Source organism: Lampetra fluviatilis, chromosome 16, assembly GCF_964198595.1.
Source record: "Lampetra fluviatilis chromosome 16, kcLamFluv1.1, whole genome shotgun sequence".
Taxonomy (NCBI): Eukaryota; Metazoa; Chordata; class Hyperoartia; order Petromyzontiformes; family Petromyzontidae; genus Lampetra; species Lampetra fluviatilis.
Genome location: NC_136290.1, coordinates 12,628,216 through 12,643,616, shown reverse-complemented (window position 1 = coordinate 12,643,616; position 15,401 = coordinate 12,628,216). Strand labels below are relative to the sequence as shown.

The window sequence follows — 15,401 nt, the reverse complement described above, 5'->3', positions numbered from 1 at the left end:
CATGGCTTCACCTCAACCTTAAGTTTTTAAAACGCTGCCCCTTTCATGAAATATTTTACCATTCAACACTTTAATTTGGTGTATTTTTACCGATTGGAGTTCGTTTTTTATGTTCAAACTATTACGCACGAAGGACACTGCCGCCTCCAGCAACCCTTTTGAACGCTTTCCATTGGTTGTGGCCTTTCGAACCTGATATCAACATTGATGAAAGCCACGGTGCCATATTGCAGTCGTCACTTAACCAAAGCCATTTATCCAATGGAACACACCGACCGAACGTATCAAAACACCAAAAATCACCGGATTAAGATCGCATCAAAGTGGTGGCGTGACCATCGCTTGATTTTCCTGCTTAGCGCGTTGCAGTTAAACAACACCACATGGCAACCGTACAGACTCGGACCAGGCAACAGGGAAAGGCCACTTGGCTCAAGCGTCACCCGCCGTTGACGACCAAACACATCAAGGGGGAGGTAAAACGGCATCGATGGAGCAGACTCGTCGAGCTGCGGAGAAACCCAGCTCGAGAAAGGTTTCCTGAAAGTGGAGAAACGCACACGGTGGTGGAGAGAAGTCTCGTCGGCGAGGCATCGCGTGCGGCGTGCAGCGCACCACCACTGCCGCCTTCAAGGACAGTGGCCGACCCACAAATGGACGTTCATCGACAAAATGCAATGTTGGGTCGCGTGCAAATTTTTTACTCGTTAAAAAAAAACACTTTGGGACCTTACAATCTTGAAACGTTCCAAATAGTTAAGAAATTCATGGATTTCCATTCACAACAGAAATGTTACGGTACTTTTAAATGTAATGTTTATTAAAGGTTTTCATGAATCCATGCTTGGAGTTCGTGCATCGCATATACGAGAGCGCACAAATATTTCCAGGTAGGAGTCTTAAACGACAGGTTTTCGTGGTTGTGCCATCCGATGTGTGTACGGGTTGAAACTGCGTGTTGTTTGGCACGATGTCCGATTTGTCGTCGCTTCAGCTTTGAAGCTTCGAGCACGCAGAGCAAACCGTTGAGGACCATGATGTCGATCAATGCGCGGCAAAACCCGAAAACACATGGGAGAGCCGCAGGGACATTTAATGAAAAAAACATGTGCTTGCTTTTCAACCTCGCCAATTGGGATCCTTGTACAAAAACAATATCACAGTCATCCATAAATGGGTTAAAACGGCACCTGCGTAGGGCTAAAGCGCAGAGGTTTACTTATTAGAGACAGCACCGGTTCCAGCTGCTGTACGGACGGGGCAGCCGAGATGGAGAGACCACAGGGTCATCAGACCAAAGGCTAAGCAACTCGGACCAGAGGCTGCCTTGGCTTACGACAATCACACACGAGACCTTCCATCGCACCAAAATTAACCTACCTTCACATTCTCTTTAGACATTTTTGCACAGCGTGCTTTTGGAAGGATTAAAAATGACGTTTATTACCCACTCCCCCCACCACCGCCTTCCCCAGCGAGGCTAAACTAGCAGGCCATTTCACCCACAAAACATAACCATGGCAAGTTGAACCGTCTGGTCACTGAACCTGACGTGCACGAAAGTCCACAGTGCTCCCCTGTTCAACTCGTAATGGACAGGGCCTGGTGACAAGAGCCGAGCGCGTCAACTGGAAAGCCCTTTATGGGAAACCACGTGGAATGAATGTGCCACCGGGGATTGCCTTGCTTAATGGTACACAAGGCAGTTTTTAGAGCCTGTGTTGTATATAAAAAAAACTAAAGCAAACTCGACAGACAATCGAACAGTCAAGAGTAGAGACGCGTGCTCGCCCAAACGGATTCCGAGGGGACAATCGCAACGGGGCCCACCGCAGCAGGGTGCTCTCAATGGCCGTGCCTTCATCGCACCAAATCAGCCCGGGGCAGTCAAGGGAGGACACGCGCGTGCAAGTACGTCCCACGTAGCCTAAACCCCCCGCAGAGGAGAAATACTGCAGTGCAAGTCGTCGAGCTGTAGCGAATCGCAGGCTCGCCGCACTCTCAGCGCGATACCGAAGCACGCGATACGGAACAGCGCCCAGCGCATCCAGTCTCCATTACCAGCCCTTTTCCACCGACAAATTCAAGCCGTGCCAGCGCGGCGATGCCATCACCTTACGGGCAATTTTACCGCCGGCTATTTACCACGCTGAGCTGGAACCAAACCATGGCCTCGCAAGACGTCGCAATGTGGCCCGGCGCGAAGTAGCATCGCACAATGTGTCGTTCGGTACAAGATTGACGCAACCGAAGTTTACTGCGTGCAGCGTCAGCGGGCCACAGTTCTGGGTCTGCAGCGGGGGGGGGGGGGGGGGGGGAACTGGCGATGCTCCTGAGCCACGCCGGACTGGCTGGGCACGGCTCGATTGGTGCAGTGGAAAAAGGGGTAAAACGCAATAAGGGGGAGAAGCGACAGCAACAGCTGTTCTCCTCCACTAGCTCAAACATTTATGCCACCTTTAAAACCATCTTAAATGTTGAACTGTACAAAATAATTAAATGCCGCGTAATGAATGGGAACGAGAAAAAAAACAAAAACCTGCGCACCAATTCAAACGGAAGCTGTTTTTTTTATATATAGAAAAAACTAAAACGATGAGTATTCTGATACGACGACAGAAATTCCATAGTTTATCAATGCAGAACAAAACATTAAAATACAGACACCACAATACACTACATTGTACACACACGGTGCTTCAATGGCCGTCCGTATGCACTCCCAAGCGCTGAACACGCTCGCCGTCAGAAATGCATTCCAAAATAGGTTGGGGAGGGGAGGGGGCGGTGACGTACTGGTAGAGTACCGAAAATACTGAAGACAGGAATAAAGTGGCTCTCCTGTGCCACGATTAACCAGGGACAATCGGCCGACTGAAAACAAAAAAGTAAAGGTAACAATGCTTTCACTTAAGGTAATCAAAACGCATCGCCGGCTAACGCGCCCATCCACGCACGCACCGGCGGTGTGCCTGCCAATCCATCTGCTGTTGCCTCGGATTGGTTGAAAATCGTAGCATTCAACGACACCACATTTTAAAACTCTTACTTTTCCCTCCTGCCACATGAAAGCGAGACTGAAGGTAAATTTTGGCGATGGTACGGAGGTATTTTTTCTTTATTTTTAAGTTTATTTTCCCGTTTCACTTTTTGTTTTGCGTGCGTCTAACCCCTCCCGCCCCCCCCCCCCTCCAACTCCTCCTCCATGTCGCGCCGCTCAGCGCATGCGGTACTCCTGGGACGATGACACCTCGCACAGCTGACCCTTGAACTCCACGTCGATGGTGAAGTCCAGGTCCCGCTGAAAGCAGAAATGGCAGCAGGGGCGACGTTCACCACACAAATTAGCTTGCGGAGCAGCGACGGGAAACCCAGGAGGGCCCACCGCTTCAAAATAGCCCACAAACAATACTCATCCATTACTAAAATAATCTTAGAAGCAACTAATCGGGTACAATAGAGGGGGTATTTCAGCCTGGCAACAACACTTTCTAATCTAATCTTCAATTCGAAATGTAGCCCACTGTTAGTTGTTAAATGTTGGCAAGTGTTACGCAACCCCCCTCCCCAATATTAGGTCAGCCAACCAGTTAACTCGATGTGTATTAACGTATATATAGACAATTATAATGTGTGGTCTTCCTTAGTGCATTGCCGTCTCTAAATAAGGTTACTTAAATTATGCTATTCTGCATTTTCATTTCGACTTATGTCTTAATTTCGTGTCGCTATAGTCAGTCATGCTTGTGTTGGTGGTGGGTAACAGGATTTATTTCACACAATATTTTCTGAAACGCTGCTGGGCTGGGCTGACTTGAGAGTGGGGGTTCATCAGCGCCAAGGCACAGGAATACAAGATCCATAATAATCATATACTGTTGTTCCCGATATTCCTACACAGCACCGACTGTAGTATTACGAGAACAGATGGATGTGGCGTGCAAAACTAATTGCCCCCAGAACAGTGTTGGGATCGTTCCGACTGAAATGGTCGTAGTCATTGGCGTGCTCGATGACTTTCCTCCACACAAAACCATCGTTTGATTCGACTTTTAAAATCGTTCCGCCAACCAAACGTTTCCACCGTTAATATCACCGAGGTGATTAACACTGCCCGTGTGGGTGGTTATAGAGGTGTGCGTGATGGGAGGGGAAGATGCGACGACTCACGTTGTTCTTGGCATTGGGGCGCAGGGAGATGGTGCCATAGATCTCCTCCCCCGGCTTCACTGTCAGGCAGTCCTCCTTCAGGTAGAACACCGTTTGCTTCCAGTGGGTGTACGGGGCGTCGGGCGCTAGCAGGGGCAAACGGGCATGTCACAACGCACTCCAGCCGCAACACAAATAGGAACACACACAGCACCACAATCAGGTTTTTCCTTTAAACCATGGCAGTTACTCAAATTCGTTCAAGAACAACCATCACACATACTGCACGGTGAGATTCGCCACCCCTTCCGGACTACTGGACCTGCCGGCGATTCGATGAATTGCCACGATTCAGGGTCACAAATCAATTCGATATTTTTTTTTTTAGGATTCATATGAACCTTTTACATATAATGAAAACAAAGAAAAAATAATGTACACATACAATTTGATGCAATATCAAAAGCTGAACAAATGATAATTGATTGATGCATTGTTACACTTCTTGTGGGAAAAATATTAAAAACAAGTTACGTACTTTATACACCAGAGTGATGATGTGCTATAAAACTGTGTTGCCCAGCATCAATGCTCGAGTTTTCAAGGTAGTAAATCAAAAACAATACAAACAAGTCGTTCAAAACGGGCCAAAAAATACCAGTGATTCTTGAACCGCTACCATTTGTACAGCTGTTTGCACCATCAGCATGAGCATACAATTTGCATGAAAGGCAAACAAAATTCATTAAACACACGATTTGAGTCAGGCACCATGAGCAATACAATCAACTGTATGGGGTGGTGACACGGCCCAGCTGTCAGAGGTGCATTGTTCGTATCGGGGCAGCCACCCTGGTTATTACTGCTGGCGTATTGGCCAAAAAATACCATCCGCCTGTTCCAATGCGCAAGTTCAAGATCACGTGGCATCATTCGCAAGAGTAGCTCCCATCGTGTGCCGGGGTCACTGACCAAATACATTTTTTTTAATCCGGTAATTACTGCTCCATTGGAATACGCGAAGCAATCATCGTCCTCTACTGTGAAAACTTGGCAGGACCAGACAAAAAAACCACCCTCTCGGACCGTCCGCACTTGCACCGCTGGTGCCGCCGGCACTGACGCGGCAGCTCCTGGGCACCGAGCGGAGCGCGAGCTCCGTCGGGCGCTCACCTGTGGAGAAGCCGGTGCGCTTGTGGCAGCGCGTGAACTCGACGGTGAAGTACGCCACCAGCGCGTGCACGTAGTCGGCGCGCCGCACTTGCAGGCAGAAGGGCGATGTGAAGGTCAGGTCGTCCACCTTCACCGTGTAGATGTCCACCTCCTGCGGGAGACAACGGACAGGGGGTCAGGTTGGGTCGGCCGGCGTTTCCATCTCGTCGTGACCCTTCTCTCTTGCTACCAGGCGGCTCAGACGATGCACGCCGCTACGTTTCCCAGCTGCCACGATCACGCGAGCTTCTTTCGTAACGACCGACAGCGATGGGAAAATAACTACATTAACAGTGGATGAAAGACTGAGATTGATTCCATTTAGAGCCTCACCGACCAAAATATAAAATACACACAAATAATTTTTTTAAAAATATCGATAAATAAACAACATCACATGGTCAAATCTTGACTTAAAGCTTTCGTGACTGTAGGAATTCATATTCTTGGGTCTTTCGGTAAAGTCACGTAGATAGGTTCTAAGAAAATAACAAAAACTACGACGTTCGCAACACAAGCGGTCACCAAGAAAATTTGAGTCAGTCTTTCATCCACTTTTCCTGATGACGTGTTGCGATCGATTCAATGTAGTTTTTTGTTATTTTTGTTATTTTATTTGAACCCATCTACGTGACTTTACCGAAAAACCCGAGAATATCACACGGTCAGAATAAGAAATACAGTATTACAGCTAAAACCTTACATTAGCACAGATCATTACTAGCAGTAACTCACAGTACATGTTAACAGAAAATTTCAAATGGACACATTAGAGGACTGGGTGTAGAGATGCATCCATTAATGAGCTATGACTTATTTAATGAGCAATACAGATATCAAATCACAGATGTAAAAAAAAATCTGCTTTTCGATTCACCTACATATCCTATGCCGTAGGTTCATACTACCCATCACAGCCATTCAAGGCTGCTGTATTAAACCACCTCGTGATTTAATAAACTAGGGCGAATAGTCGCACCCCTAGTAGTGTACAAATCAGTAAAAATAATTATATTCATGATACAAATTCCATTTTGTACAGCGGTTGCATTCACTTGTTATGAATCCACACAGGAATTTAAATGACAGCTCTGTGAAGTGTTTTCAGGTTGTAACCGTGGTGTTGTTCGGCATAACGGCCAAACGTTTCAATGCCAAAGAGCACAAGGCACAACGCAGAACCAAATTGGAGAGCCATACAGAGTAACCGTGAAACACCTACGCAGTGGCAGTAATTGTAATCGTCAAAGCATCCACTTGTGAGAAGCGAGCTTCGTGGGGAGCCTGAGGACGGGCGGCGCAAGCTACACGGAGAGCCCCACCTTGACGAGGCAGGAGTTGGTGACCACCTGCTTGGGCTCCACCACGTCCACCAGCGGCTCCTGGATGGCCACGTCGCGGATGCAAGACATGTCGAAGCCGTACACGTCCTCCCACCCTGAGCGCACACGCGGGGGGGGGGTAGAAAGTGACGCGCCGAGGTCAGCTCGTACGCCCGAGTTGCTTCACCGTGCGGTGACAGCACGTCGCACACGGTCCCGTTGCTCGGTCGACTCGTGCCACTATGCGGATAGATTCGATTACCCCCATGCGGCATGATTTGAATAAGCCGGTGTAAATTAACATTGGCTTTCCAAATTGCATTCTTCCCCAGGTTCTTACCAGGGAACATTTGTCCCCCCTGCCGCTTATTTGTACTCCTAGGTTTTGTTAGGTGTGAACTTCAGGACCAACAAATGGTACCATGTAAAATTATATTGCAAGCAAACTGAATAACCGTTTCACACAAGTTTGGAAAGTGGGCATAAAATGTAGGTGTTAGTTGAAAAAGTATGGCCATGAGTATTTGAAAAGATAACTTTGTAACACAACTAAAGTAATATGGCAGAACAACCATTTATATGGAGAAATATTATTCCTAAATATTGCTTCCGAGTGGGTATGAAGAATAAAATCATTCCGAGGTAGGTGTAGACATTCAGGCGGCTGGGTATATATTCACGGACATGACACTGGCCGTGTAAAATTACGTCAAAAATAATGTCAAAACGTTGCAAAAAAGAAAACCTGCTCCACCCACCCAAGGGGTAGAGTATATTTTTGTTTTTATAAATGCTCAGTCAAAATAGTTGCGGTTGCGAGAGTGGTGGACGTGGCGTTTGCTCTGTGGAGGCCGCGGGTCTCACAGTTGATTTTGTTCTCCTTGTACTGGCGATCCTCGATGGCGGTGAGGAAGAGGGAGGCGCGGTCGGGGAAGATGGCGCCGCCCGGTTTCTACAGAACCAGACGAGTCGCGTTTCGTCAGTCGCAGCACGCCGACAACTCCACACAGCGGCATCACCAACAGTTCCAGTGGTTAAGAAAGAAAAGTGTACATGGGGCAGGACACATCGCTAGAAAGGGACAATCGCTGGTGGATTAAGACTCGTGATGAAACGGCAACCAAAAATGAAGGTGCCGCCCATGAGGATGACCACCAGAGACAATGAGGTATGGCGATGGCAAGGTGAGGCCTTCGTCCAGCAATGGAGAGACACTGGCGATGCTGGTGTGATGTGTATTTTGTTTGTGGTGGCAGTGTAACATTGTGCAGTGTGCGTGTATACTGTTGGAATGGTGTCAATAGAACGAATATGGTAGAAACGCGAGTGTTTGCTTGTACGGTGTAACGTTGTTAGCATAGTGTATGGTAAATGAGATTTCATAGCAGTGAGCGGACAATGGCTGACGATGACGTTTAACGACGCCTTACCAGCCACTTGTCGCGGGCACAGATGACAGTGTTGAGCATGGATTCGTAGAGCAGGCAGTATCCCATCCACTCGCTGATGATGATGTCCACCTTGTCAACCAGCAGCTCCACCTCCTCCACCTTGCCCTTCACAATCGTTATCACTGAGGACACAGAACAAAAACATGCGTTGGCACCTCTGATGAGCACGGTTTGCTCCGTACGGCACGAAACAATTTCAACATACGTACAACATGGTGCCATCACACCGCCGTGAGCCACCCTACACAAGTGCAGTTGTAATACTATTTGGATTTGTGTGGCATCTAAATGCCACCGCATCTTTAGACACCACAGAAAAAATGGGGAGATTTATCTCAAACAGTGGCCGTGAGTCAAGTGTGTAATAAACATGCGGATCTCAGTGGCTCAGTACCTACATACCTAAGGCAAATCCTTACATTTAACGGGTAAAATAGGGGGTGGAGCCCGTGTAGCGTGTTGGGCTACGAACCCAGTAACCCGAGTTTGATTCCCAGCCATCACTAACACCAGTGGCGGAGTGATATCCAACCCAACCTAGATCCTCCCCCTTGGCCAACCCACACTGACCAGCGCGGTGAAGTATTGTCAAACAACCTCCATCAACGACACATTGTGGGGTGGCCTTCATCCAGCAGTGGATTGATGAAAAGCTGTCAATTATTTACATTATTATACCTCTTGTACAAACCTAGCAGAAGGCTGTCAATAACATAGACAGTGGGAAAAAGCCCTACTACAATGTGGAAAACTAACCTGAATCCAAGTTGTTGGCTTTGATGATCTGCTGTGAATAGTCTGCAATGTTGGAGCACTCGATCTGCACAAAAGAAAAATGAAAACACCGTTAATCCAGGGCTGTGATTAGCGAGCAGACAACCGGCAATAACTTTAATTTCTGAACAATGCAACCTGTAATCTATCACTTTAAAGGGTTGGTAGACCACACACATTCAGCTTTGTAAAATTGCCAAAGCCAGAAAGCTCCTAAGTAGCTAGCAGTTGGATCTTTGATCATCATCGCCAACGAGTGGCTTTTCTCTCGCACATGCAAAGCACTCCTGACGAGAAGCGGGCAAACATCCCAACACAGGAGCCCCCTCCTGAAAACACACATCATTGTCAGTGAAGCTTTCCTGTTTAAATGACACCGTTGTTATTGTTAATCCAGCAGGGTGTGGAAGTGGGTTCTTACCCCAAAGACTTTCTTGGCCCCAGCCTTGGCGGCGAACATGCAGAGGATGCCCGTGCCGCTGCCTACGTCCAGAACCACCTTGTCCTTGAAGAGGTGGCGGTTGTGGTACATGGCGTTACGGTAAGTCCTCGTCCGCACCTCATCCTTCAGCATCTCCTGGAATGTCAAAAACACCGCCGCCACGACCGTTAACCTCATAAGCAATGAAGCATTTAACCAACAACAAATCTCCAGTGTTCAGTTTTGTTATAGCAACTTCAACACGTGGCTTTACCCACATTAACAATGTAGCTCAAGTTGATTATTTAAAAAAAACATCGCCTCAAACAGCTATTGTATTGATGTAAATTAACTCAATCTCTGAGTCAAATAATATAATTTTGTTCTCAATATGACCCTGTAAGTGGAAAATCATTTACAAATAATTTGCACAGATTGTGAATAATGTATTTTCATCGATGAACTGATCACTACGTGCCGAGCAAGATCCCACAATAATGTCCAGGGTGTGGTATCCATGACGCCAGCAGTGTTGGCACAAGTGATTTCGTTAAAAGGAAGTATGCGTTGATACCCGTGCGGTCGATAGCGATAGTTCTTATAGTCCTCGGCTGACCCATTCCAAGCCTACTCACAACTGGAGGACACTCAAACCCTCAAGTATTGCTTTGCTGCCGGCCAATTAGATCTTTACTCATTAATTATGTTCACACAGTGTAGCCGGGCAGTAGCGTTGCAGATGGTTTCACAAGGAGCAGTGATGTCACACACTTCGTGCGGACTTTGGACTTCGTTATTGGCAGCACGAGTCAGAAATGATGTGGAAGAGGACATGAGCGAAGTCTCAAGAACCCGTTAAGAGAATAGCTTGGCTAATGACCCTCATTCTCAATGCAATATCATCAGAACTGGTGACAGACGCCTCACCCTCTGCTCCGCCTAAAACAGTCTACAATCACTGCGTCACAGGATTACCGGGGGCTTGGTGAAAAGTGAACCAAAACTGAACAGATATTTCTTTGTGGTGACCATCCCAGTGCTGGGAAAATATCTCCTGCAATGTCTTCCACTCCACAATTTCTTGCCCCCCTCCACGCAGTGTGCTCGCTCAAATCTCCTAGCCTCCAGTCCTTTATTAATTTAATTCCATCTGTTATACGATGCTCAGAGATGTCCTGCCCAACTCCATATCAGCTGTTTTGTTCTTACCAAATACTGTATATTACCAAATGCTGTATTTGATTCCAAACCATGTGAGCAACCAATGAGTAAATACATTTTAACAAGCATCTGGGGAGACAATACATGATCATCCTAGCACAGTCCGAACATGAAATACGAAAACAATCTCAGAATTTACTTTCAATCTTAATACAAGAATGGGCATGAAACGCATACATTGCAGTCATGAAGGCAATATTAATCAGTATTATGAAGGTGATGTGAATTTATTATCGAATTGGTAATGCAGCACACAGCCCCGCAGCAGCCTGTGCTATATCGTGGGCAGCAGCAGAGGGCAGTACAAGCACAATCCATTGTTTTTACTTTGCTTCCATGCTTTGATCTTCCACCAACCTACACTGACCAGCGTGGTGAAGTCTGGTCAAATGCCACCCAGGACCCACACAGTGTGGAGGGGGTCCCTCATCCACCACTGTATTGACAAGGTGCTGTAAGTGTACCATTGGTGCAATTTGTCTTGCAAGTTGCACGTTGCTACGAGGCAACAAGGAACGCCAGGGTCGGATCGGTGCCGTTGACAAACCTCGTGGATGCCGAAGTGGGCGTACGAGTCGAAGTAGTAGTCCTTGGACGTCATCTCGTCCGCGTTCGGAGCAGTGCCCTCCACACTCCCGTTGACAGTCGGGGTCGGGGTTTCCTGGGACATCGTCACCTGGGCCACAGACAACAGAGGTTCAGACCGTGGCATCACCGTGGTGGTGGCAGAAGGGGCGGTGCCATGTGCGGGGATTACGGAGGGTGATGTTGAAAAGGGTGGCAGTGGTGTTGGGAACGGTAGTGATAGAGGTAGCAATGTTTAAGGAGTGGCAGTGATGTTGAGATTGAGGTGGCAGGAGTGTTGAAGAGTGGTGTAGCCGTTGAAAGGAAGTGCCGAGATGGGAGGTGGCGTTATGAAAGGGGATGTGGTATTGTTAGGGCGACAAGGGACACCCACTCTCCTCATTGGCTGAGACCCAAACACAATCGCCAACTGGGACTCCTGCAGTAGTTATCCTCAAAAACACTGAATGCAGAAACACATTCGAGGGGTATCTCCACCCCTCCAATTTTTGGACAGGGGTGAGGGGGTAAGCAATATGTTCTGCCCCTTCCTCAACCAATATTCCTTATGGGACGCCCGTCGCTACTTAGCATGCGCCCCCTCCACCCCCGGATACTTCGACTTGCCAAATTCGAAATAATTTCCATGCGTCTGGCCAAATCCAGATGGCGGAACAATAGCGATGTGCCCCTACCTCATCGCTCCGTGTCGTGCGTCGTTAAACAATGCAGCCAATTTATTTTTAGTGCCACATGACTTTTGAAAGCTCCATGAGGAAGTGTGGACAGGTTTTCAATTGTAGTAAAACATTCTACCATATAACACGTTATGAAACGGGTGAATTAAATGTTTTAATTGGGATTTTAATAGACCTCAATATTGCCTTTAGAACAATTGGATTGAAGGTCAAGAACCTCCTGTTGCAGAGACAGTAAAATATACACGTTACTTTAATTAATTAATTTGATAATTAGCTTTATAACATGACTTTTTATATGGTTGTGAATAACATTTTACTTAAATGTATGCCTCTCCCATGACCGACAGTGGATTGTACATGTACGAGCATGTATGGAACATGGCAAGAATTTGATATCTGGGTCGAATACATCCTGTTGGCGATTTATTAAAGCACATGAAGTGGATTAATTATCTTTAAAGCTGTACTAAGTATTTGATTCACAAAGATCGGTATATTATTAAGATGTGCGCTGCATTATCACATCAGCTCAAGTTTAACAAACGAATCAACCTGAACTGCTTTTTTTACTTTGTAAGCTTCAGCCTGCTTAGTATTTAGAACAGACTCGCAATGACTACGTGTTGTAGGCAATACGACTTCCTGGTTAAATGAATGAAACTTGATTATGACCAACAGGGGGGAGGGGGAGCGCGTGTTTAAGTTAGCTCGCACGCCACTTTTAAAACACGGCCATCCGAATTCAATTCCCGGACGATGCAAAAACATCGGTGGGGCGTTATCAAAGCAAGCGCCTCGTCCCTCCATTTCAAACCCGCACTCACCAGCGTGGCGAGGTATGGCCAAGACAACCACTGAGACCCGACACGGCGTGGGAAAGCATGCATCAAAAGGAGCTGTATATCAGTTTGCATGTTCACCACAATTACGCGTGGTTAATGCAGAACTTGATTCCTTGCAAAATATTTGTATTTGGTGTTTAAACATCTTAACACCTCCTGTTATTTGCCATAAAGGGGAAAACTTATTCTTATTTTGTAATACTTTGATACTGGCTAAGTCCCATTTTTAAGTCATTGCATTCAGCCGAAGCTCGTCGAAACTAAAAATCACCTTATTTGCGTTTTGGTTTAAATTTTTTTTTATATTTTCAGCCGTTCAGGCTCTACAAAAGTTTATTAGTAACTCCAATTTAGCAATTTCCTCGTGGAGTAAAATTATCAAAGGTTTTATTTTTACATCCGGGGAAACACCACGAGTTAGGCCTAAGGAGTGACATTTTTTTATGTTAAATCGCGGACTGGTGACACGCGCGATATTATCGCACCCGGAAAGTCACCGTTTGCCACTCGCACGTAAATTTTTTTTTAACACAATGAAGCCGGTCGCCTGCCACGAGGGACGAGCTTTAGAGAATATTCTTTGACGTTCGTGAAACGTAAAACTGGCGCCAGGCAACGCGAATCACAAACCCGGGCACGGCACATTCGAGTTACACACTTTCGCGTTTCGTCTCCCTAAGCGCGGATCAATTAAAACGAGACTTACGCGCCGTGAATAGCACGGGATATGCGATAGACTACGCAACGCCACTTGCCGGCTTAAAACAAATTCGCCGGCTCTATTTCAGATACAGCCGCGCTCGCTCCTAGAATCTGTCGGCGTCTAATGGAGCCTGTGGGTCTCCGCCAGCACATGGGTCTTATGCGTAAAAAATATACGGGTCTCTGTGTAAGTCGACGTAGCTCGATAACGAATGTACGGCCCTCATCGTTAGTCCGCGTCTCTAAGCGAGCATGAGGCTCCCCCGCGAGGCCGATGTCCGCGCCGGTGTCCCACGGGCCACCCACGTGGGCCCAGGCTCAAGCGGCGGGGCCTACCCGACCGCACATCCCTTCCACGACCCAGGCGCCCCAACCATCCCGCGCGGACCAAACCGCGGGCACAAAATAACCTTCGAGAAAACATTTAAGCACGTCGACCGCTCGCCAATTAGTCCGCTGCAACAGTCCACAGCGTCCCCCCTCTGCGCAAGCCCCATGCGGCCGAGGCCTACATGGATAGGATGAGGCGCCGCGTCGGCCGCGCTACGTTTTTTCCACGCCACAAAGAAACCCTCCCGTCCCGAGATTCGCTCGTTCAGCCCGAGATGAGGAAGGGGAGAGGGGGGGTGCGGACGGACAGGGCGCAGCGTCGGCGGCGTTTGGGGGAAGGAGAGAGGCGATGAAGAGGGCGAGGTGAGGGGAGCCCGAACTCACGTCTGTCTCCGCCATCGTGTTCCGGCGAACAAAGAAGGCTGCAGGGCGCGCAATCGATCGCCGAGTGTCACGTGACGCTTGTGGAGGTGGGGGTGGCGGTGGGCGGAAGGGGGCGGAGTCAGCGAGGGGGGGCGGGGGCAAGGGCCAGGCGAGAGTAGTGGAGAGGCCGAGCCTGTGGTGGAGAGTGATGAGGCGCGGATTGGGGTTGGCCCACGTGCCGCACTCACTTGGTGGCTTGGGCGTGCGTGGGGGGAGTGAGTGTTGTGGGGAGTGAGTGATGTGTGTGTGTGTGGCGTGTGTGGGGGGAGTGAGTGTTGTGGGGAGTGAGTGATGTGTGTGTGTGGGGAGTGTGTGGTGAGTGTTTGGTGTGTGTGTGTGGGGAGTATGTGGTGTGTGTGTGTGGGGAGTATGTGGTGTGTGTGTGTGGGGAGTGTGTGGTGTGTGTGGGGAGTGTGTGGTGTGTGTGGGGAGTATGTGGTATGTGTGTGTGTGTGGGGAGTGTGTGTGGGAGGAGTATGGGTGTGGAGTGTGCGTGTATTTTTGTATTATATTCTTTGGATCTTTCGGTAAAGCCACGTAGATAGAAAAATAATAAAAGATAATAACAATGCCACGACGTTTCGATCGCAACACAAGCAATCGTCTTCAGGTGTTTGTTGTAACGCAATGTAATGCAATGCAACACAGAGGGTCAGTCAACACACAATTAACGCATAGCCACATTATTTAACATCATCTTTGACCACGTAGTTCGAGAAGCTTTCCATGGGTGTACCGGAGGAATTTACATCTGGTATAATTACAACGGGAGGCTGATCGATGCTCGAGTGCGTTCGAGGGATGGCTCCTTATTGGTCAACCAGCTTATGTATGCTGATTTGATGATTTGGTGATTGCTGCTCACTAAGAGGAGGAGTTGGAGGCGCTGCTGCTGAACCTGGAGCTTGCCACTAAGAGGTGGGGCTTTACCATCAGCCCCACTAAAACGAAGCACCTGCCTGGGTATTTTGTACCATCGGACACTCCACCCCCATAACTCCCAATCGGTGATGGGGCAGTTGTGGAGAGAGTGGAGAGCTTCCCATACCTGGGTAGTGTGCTCATGAGCTGTTCCGGTTTGACAGCAGAGGTCTCACTCCGAATCAGTCGAGCGGCATTATCTTTTCATCGGTTGCGTAACGCTGTGTGGAAGCTACCTGGTCTGTCGCTCCACACGAAGCTTCAGGTCTTCTCGGCCACAGTCATGCCCTCCCTTCTCTACGCTCGAGAAACGTGGACCCCCCTAATGGAACATCTTTGCCGGTGAGAAACATTTCGGCTGGCCTGCC

General features: G+C 48.1%; 1 protein-coding gene across 1 annotated transcript; it reads right to left on the bottom strand.

Annotated features, from left to right (window-relative positions):
• Positions 1-2,614: 2,614 nt before the first annotated feature.
• PRMT1 (protein arginine methyltransferase 1) lies at positions 2,615-14,159 on the bottom strand. Its single transcript, XM_078863760.1, has 10 exons — positions 14,074-14,159; positions 11,098-11,226; positions 9,330-9,485; positions 8,891-8,954; positions 8,114-8,256; positions 7,548-7,635; positions 6,684-6,799; positions 5,323-5,473; positions 4,171-4,295; positions 2,615-3,301 (listed from the first exon to the last, which is right to left on the bottom strand). The coding sequence occupies exons 1-10, from the start codon at positions 14,086-14,088 to the stop codon at positions 3,218-3,220; spliced, it is 1,071 nt and encodes a 356-aa protein (XP_078719886.1). The 5' UTR covers positions 14,089-14,159; the 3' UTR covers positions 2,615-3,217.
• Between the last annotated feature and the right edge of the window lie 1,242 nt (positions 14,160-15,401).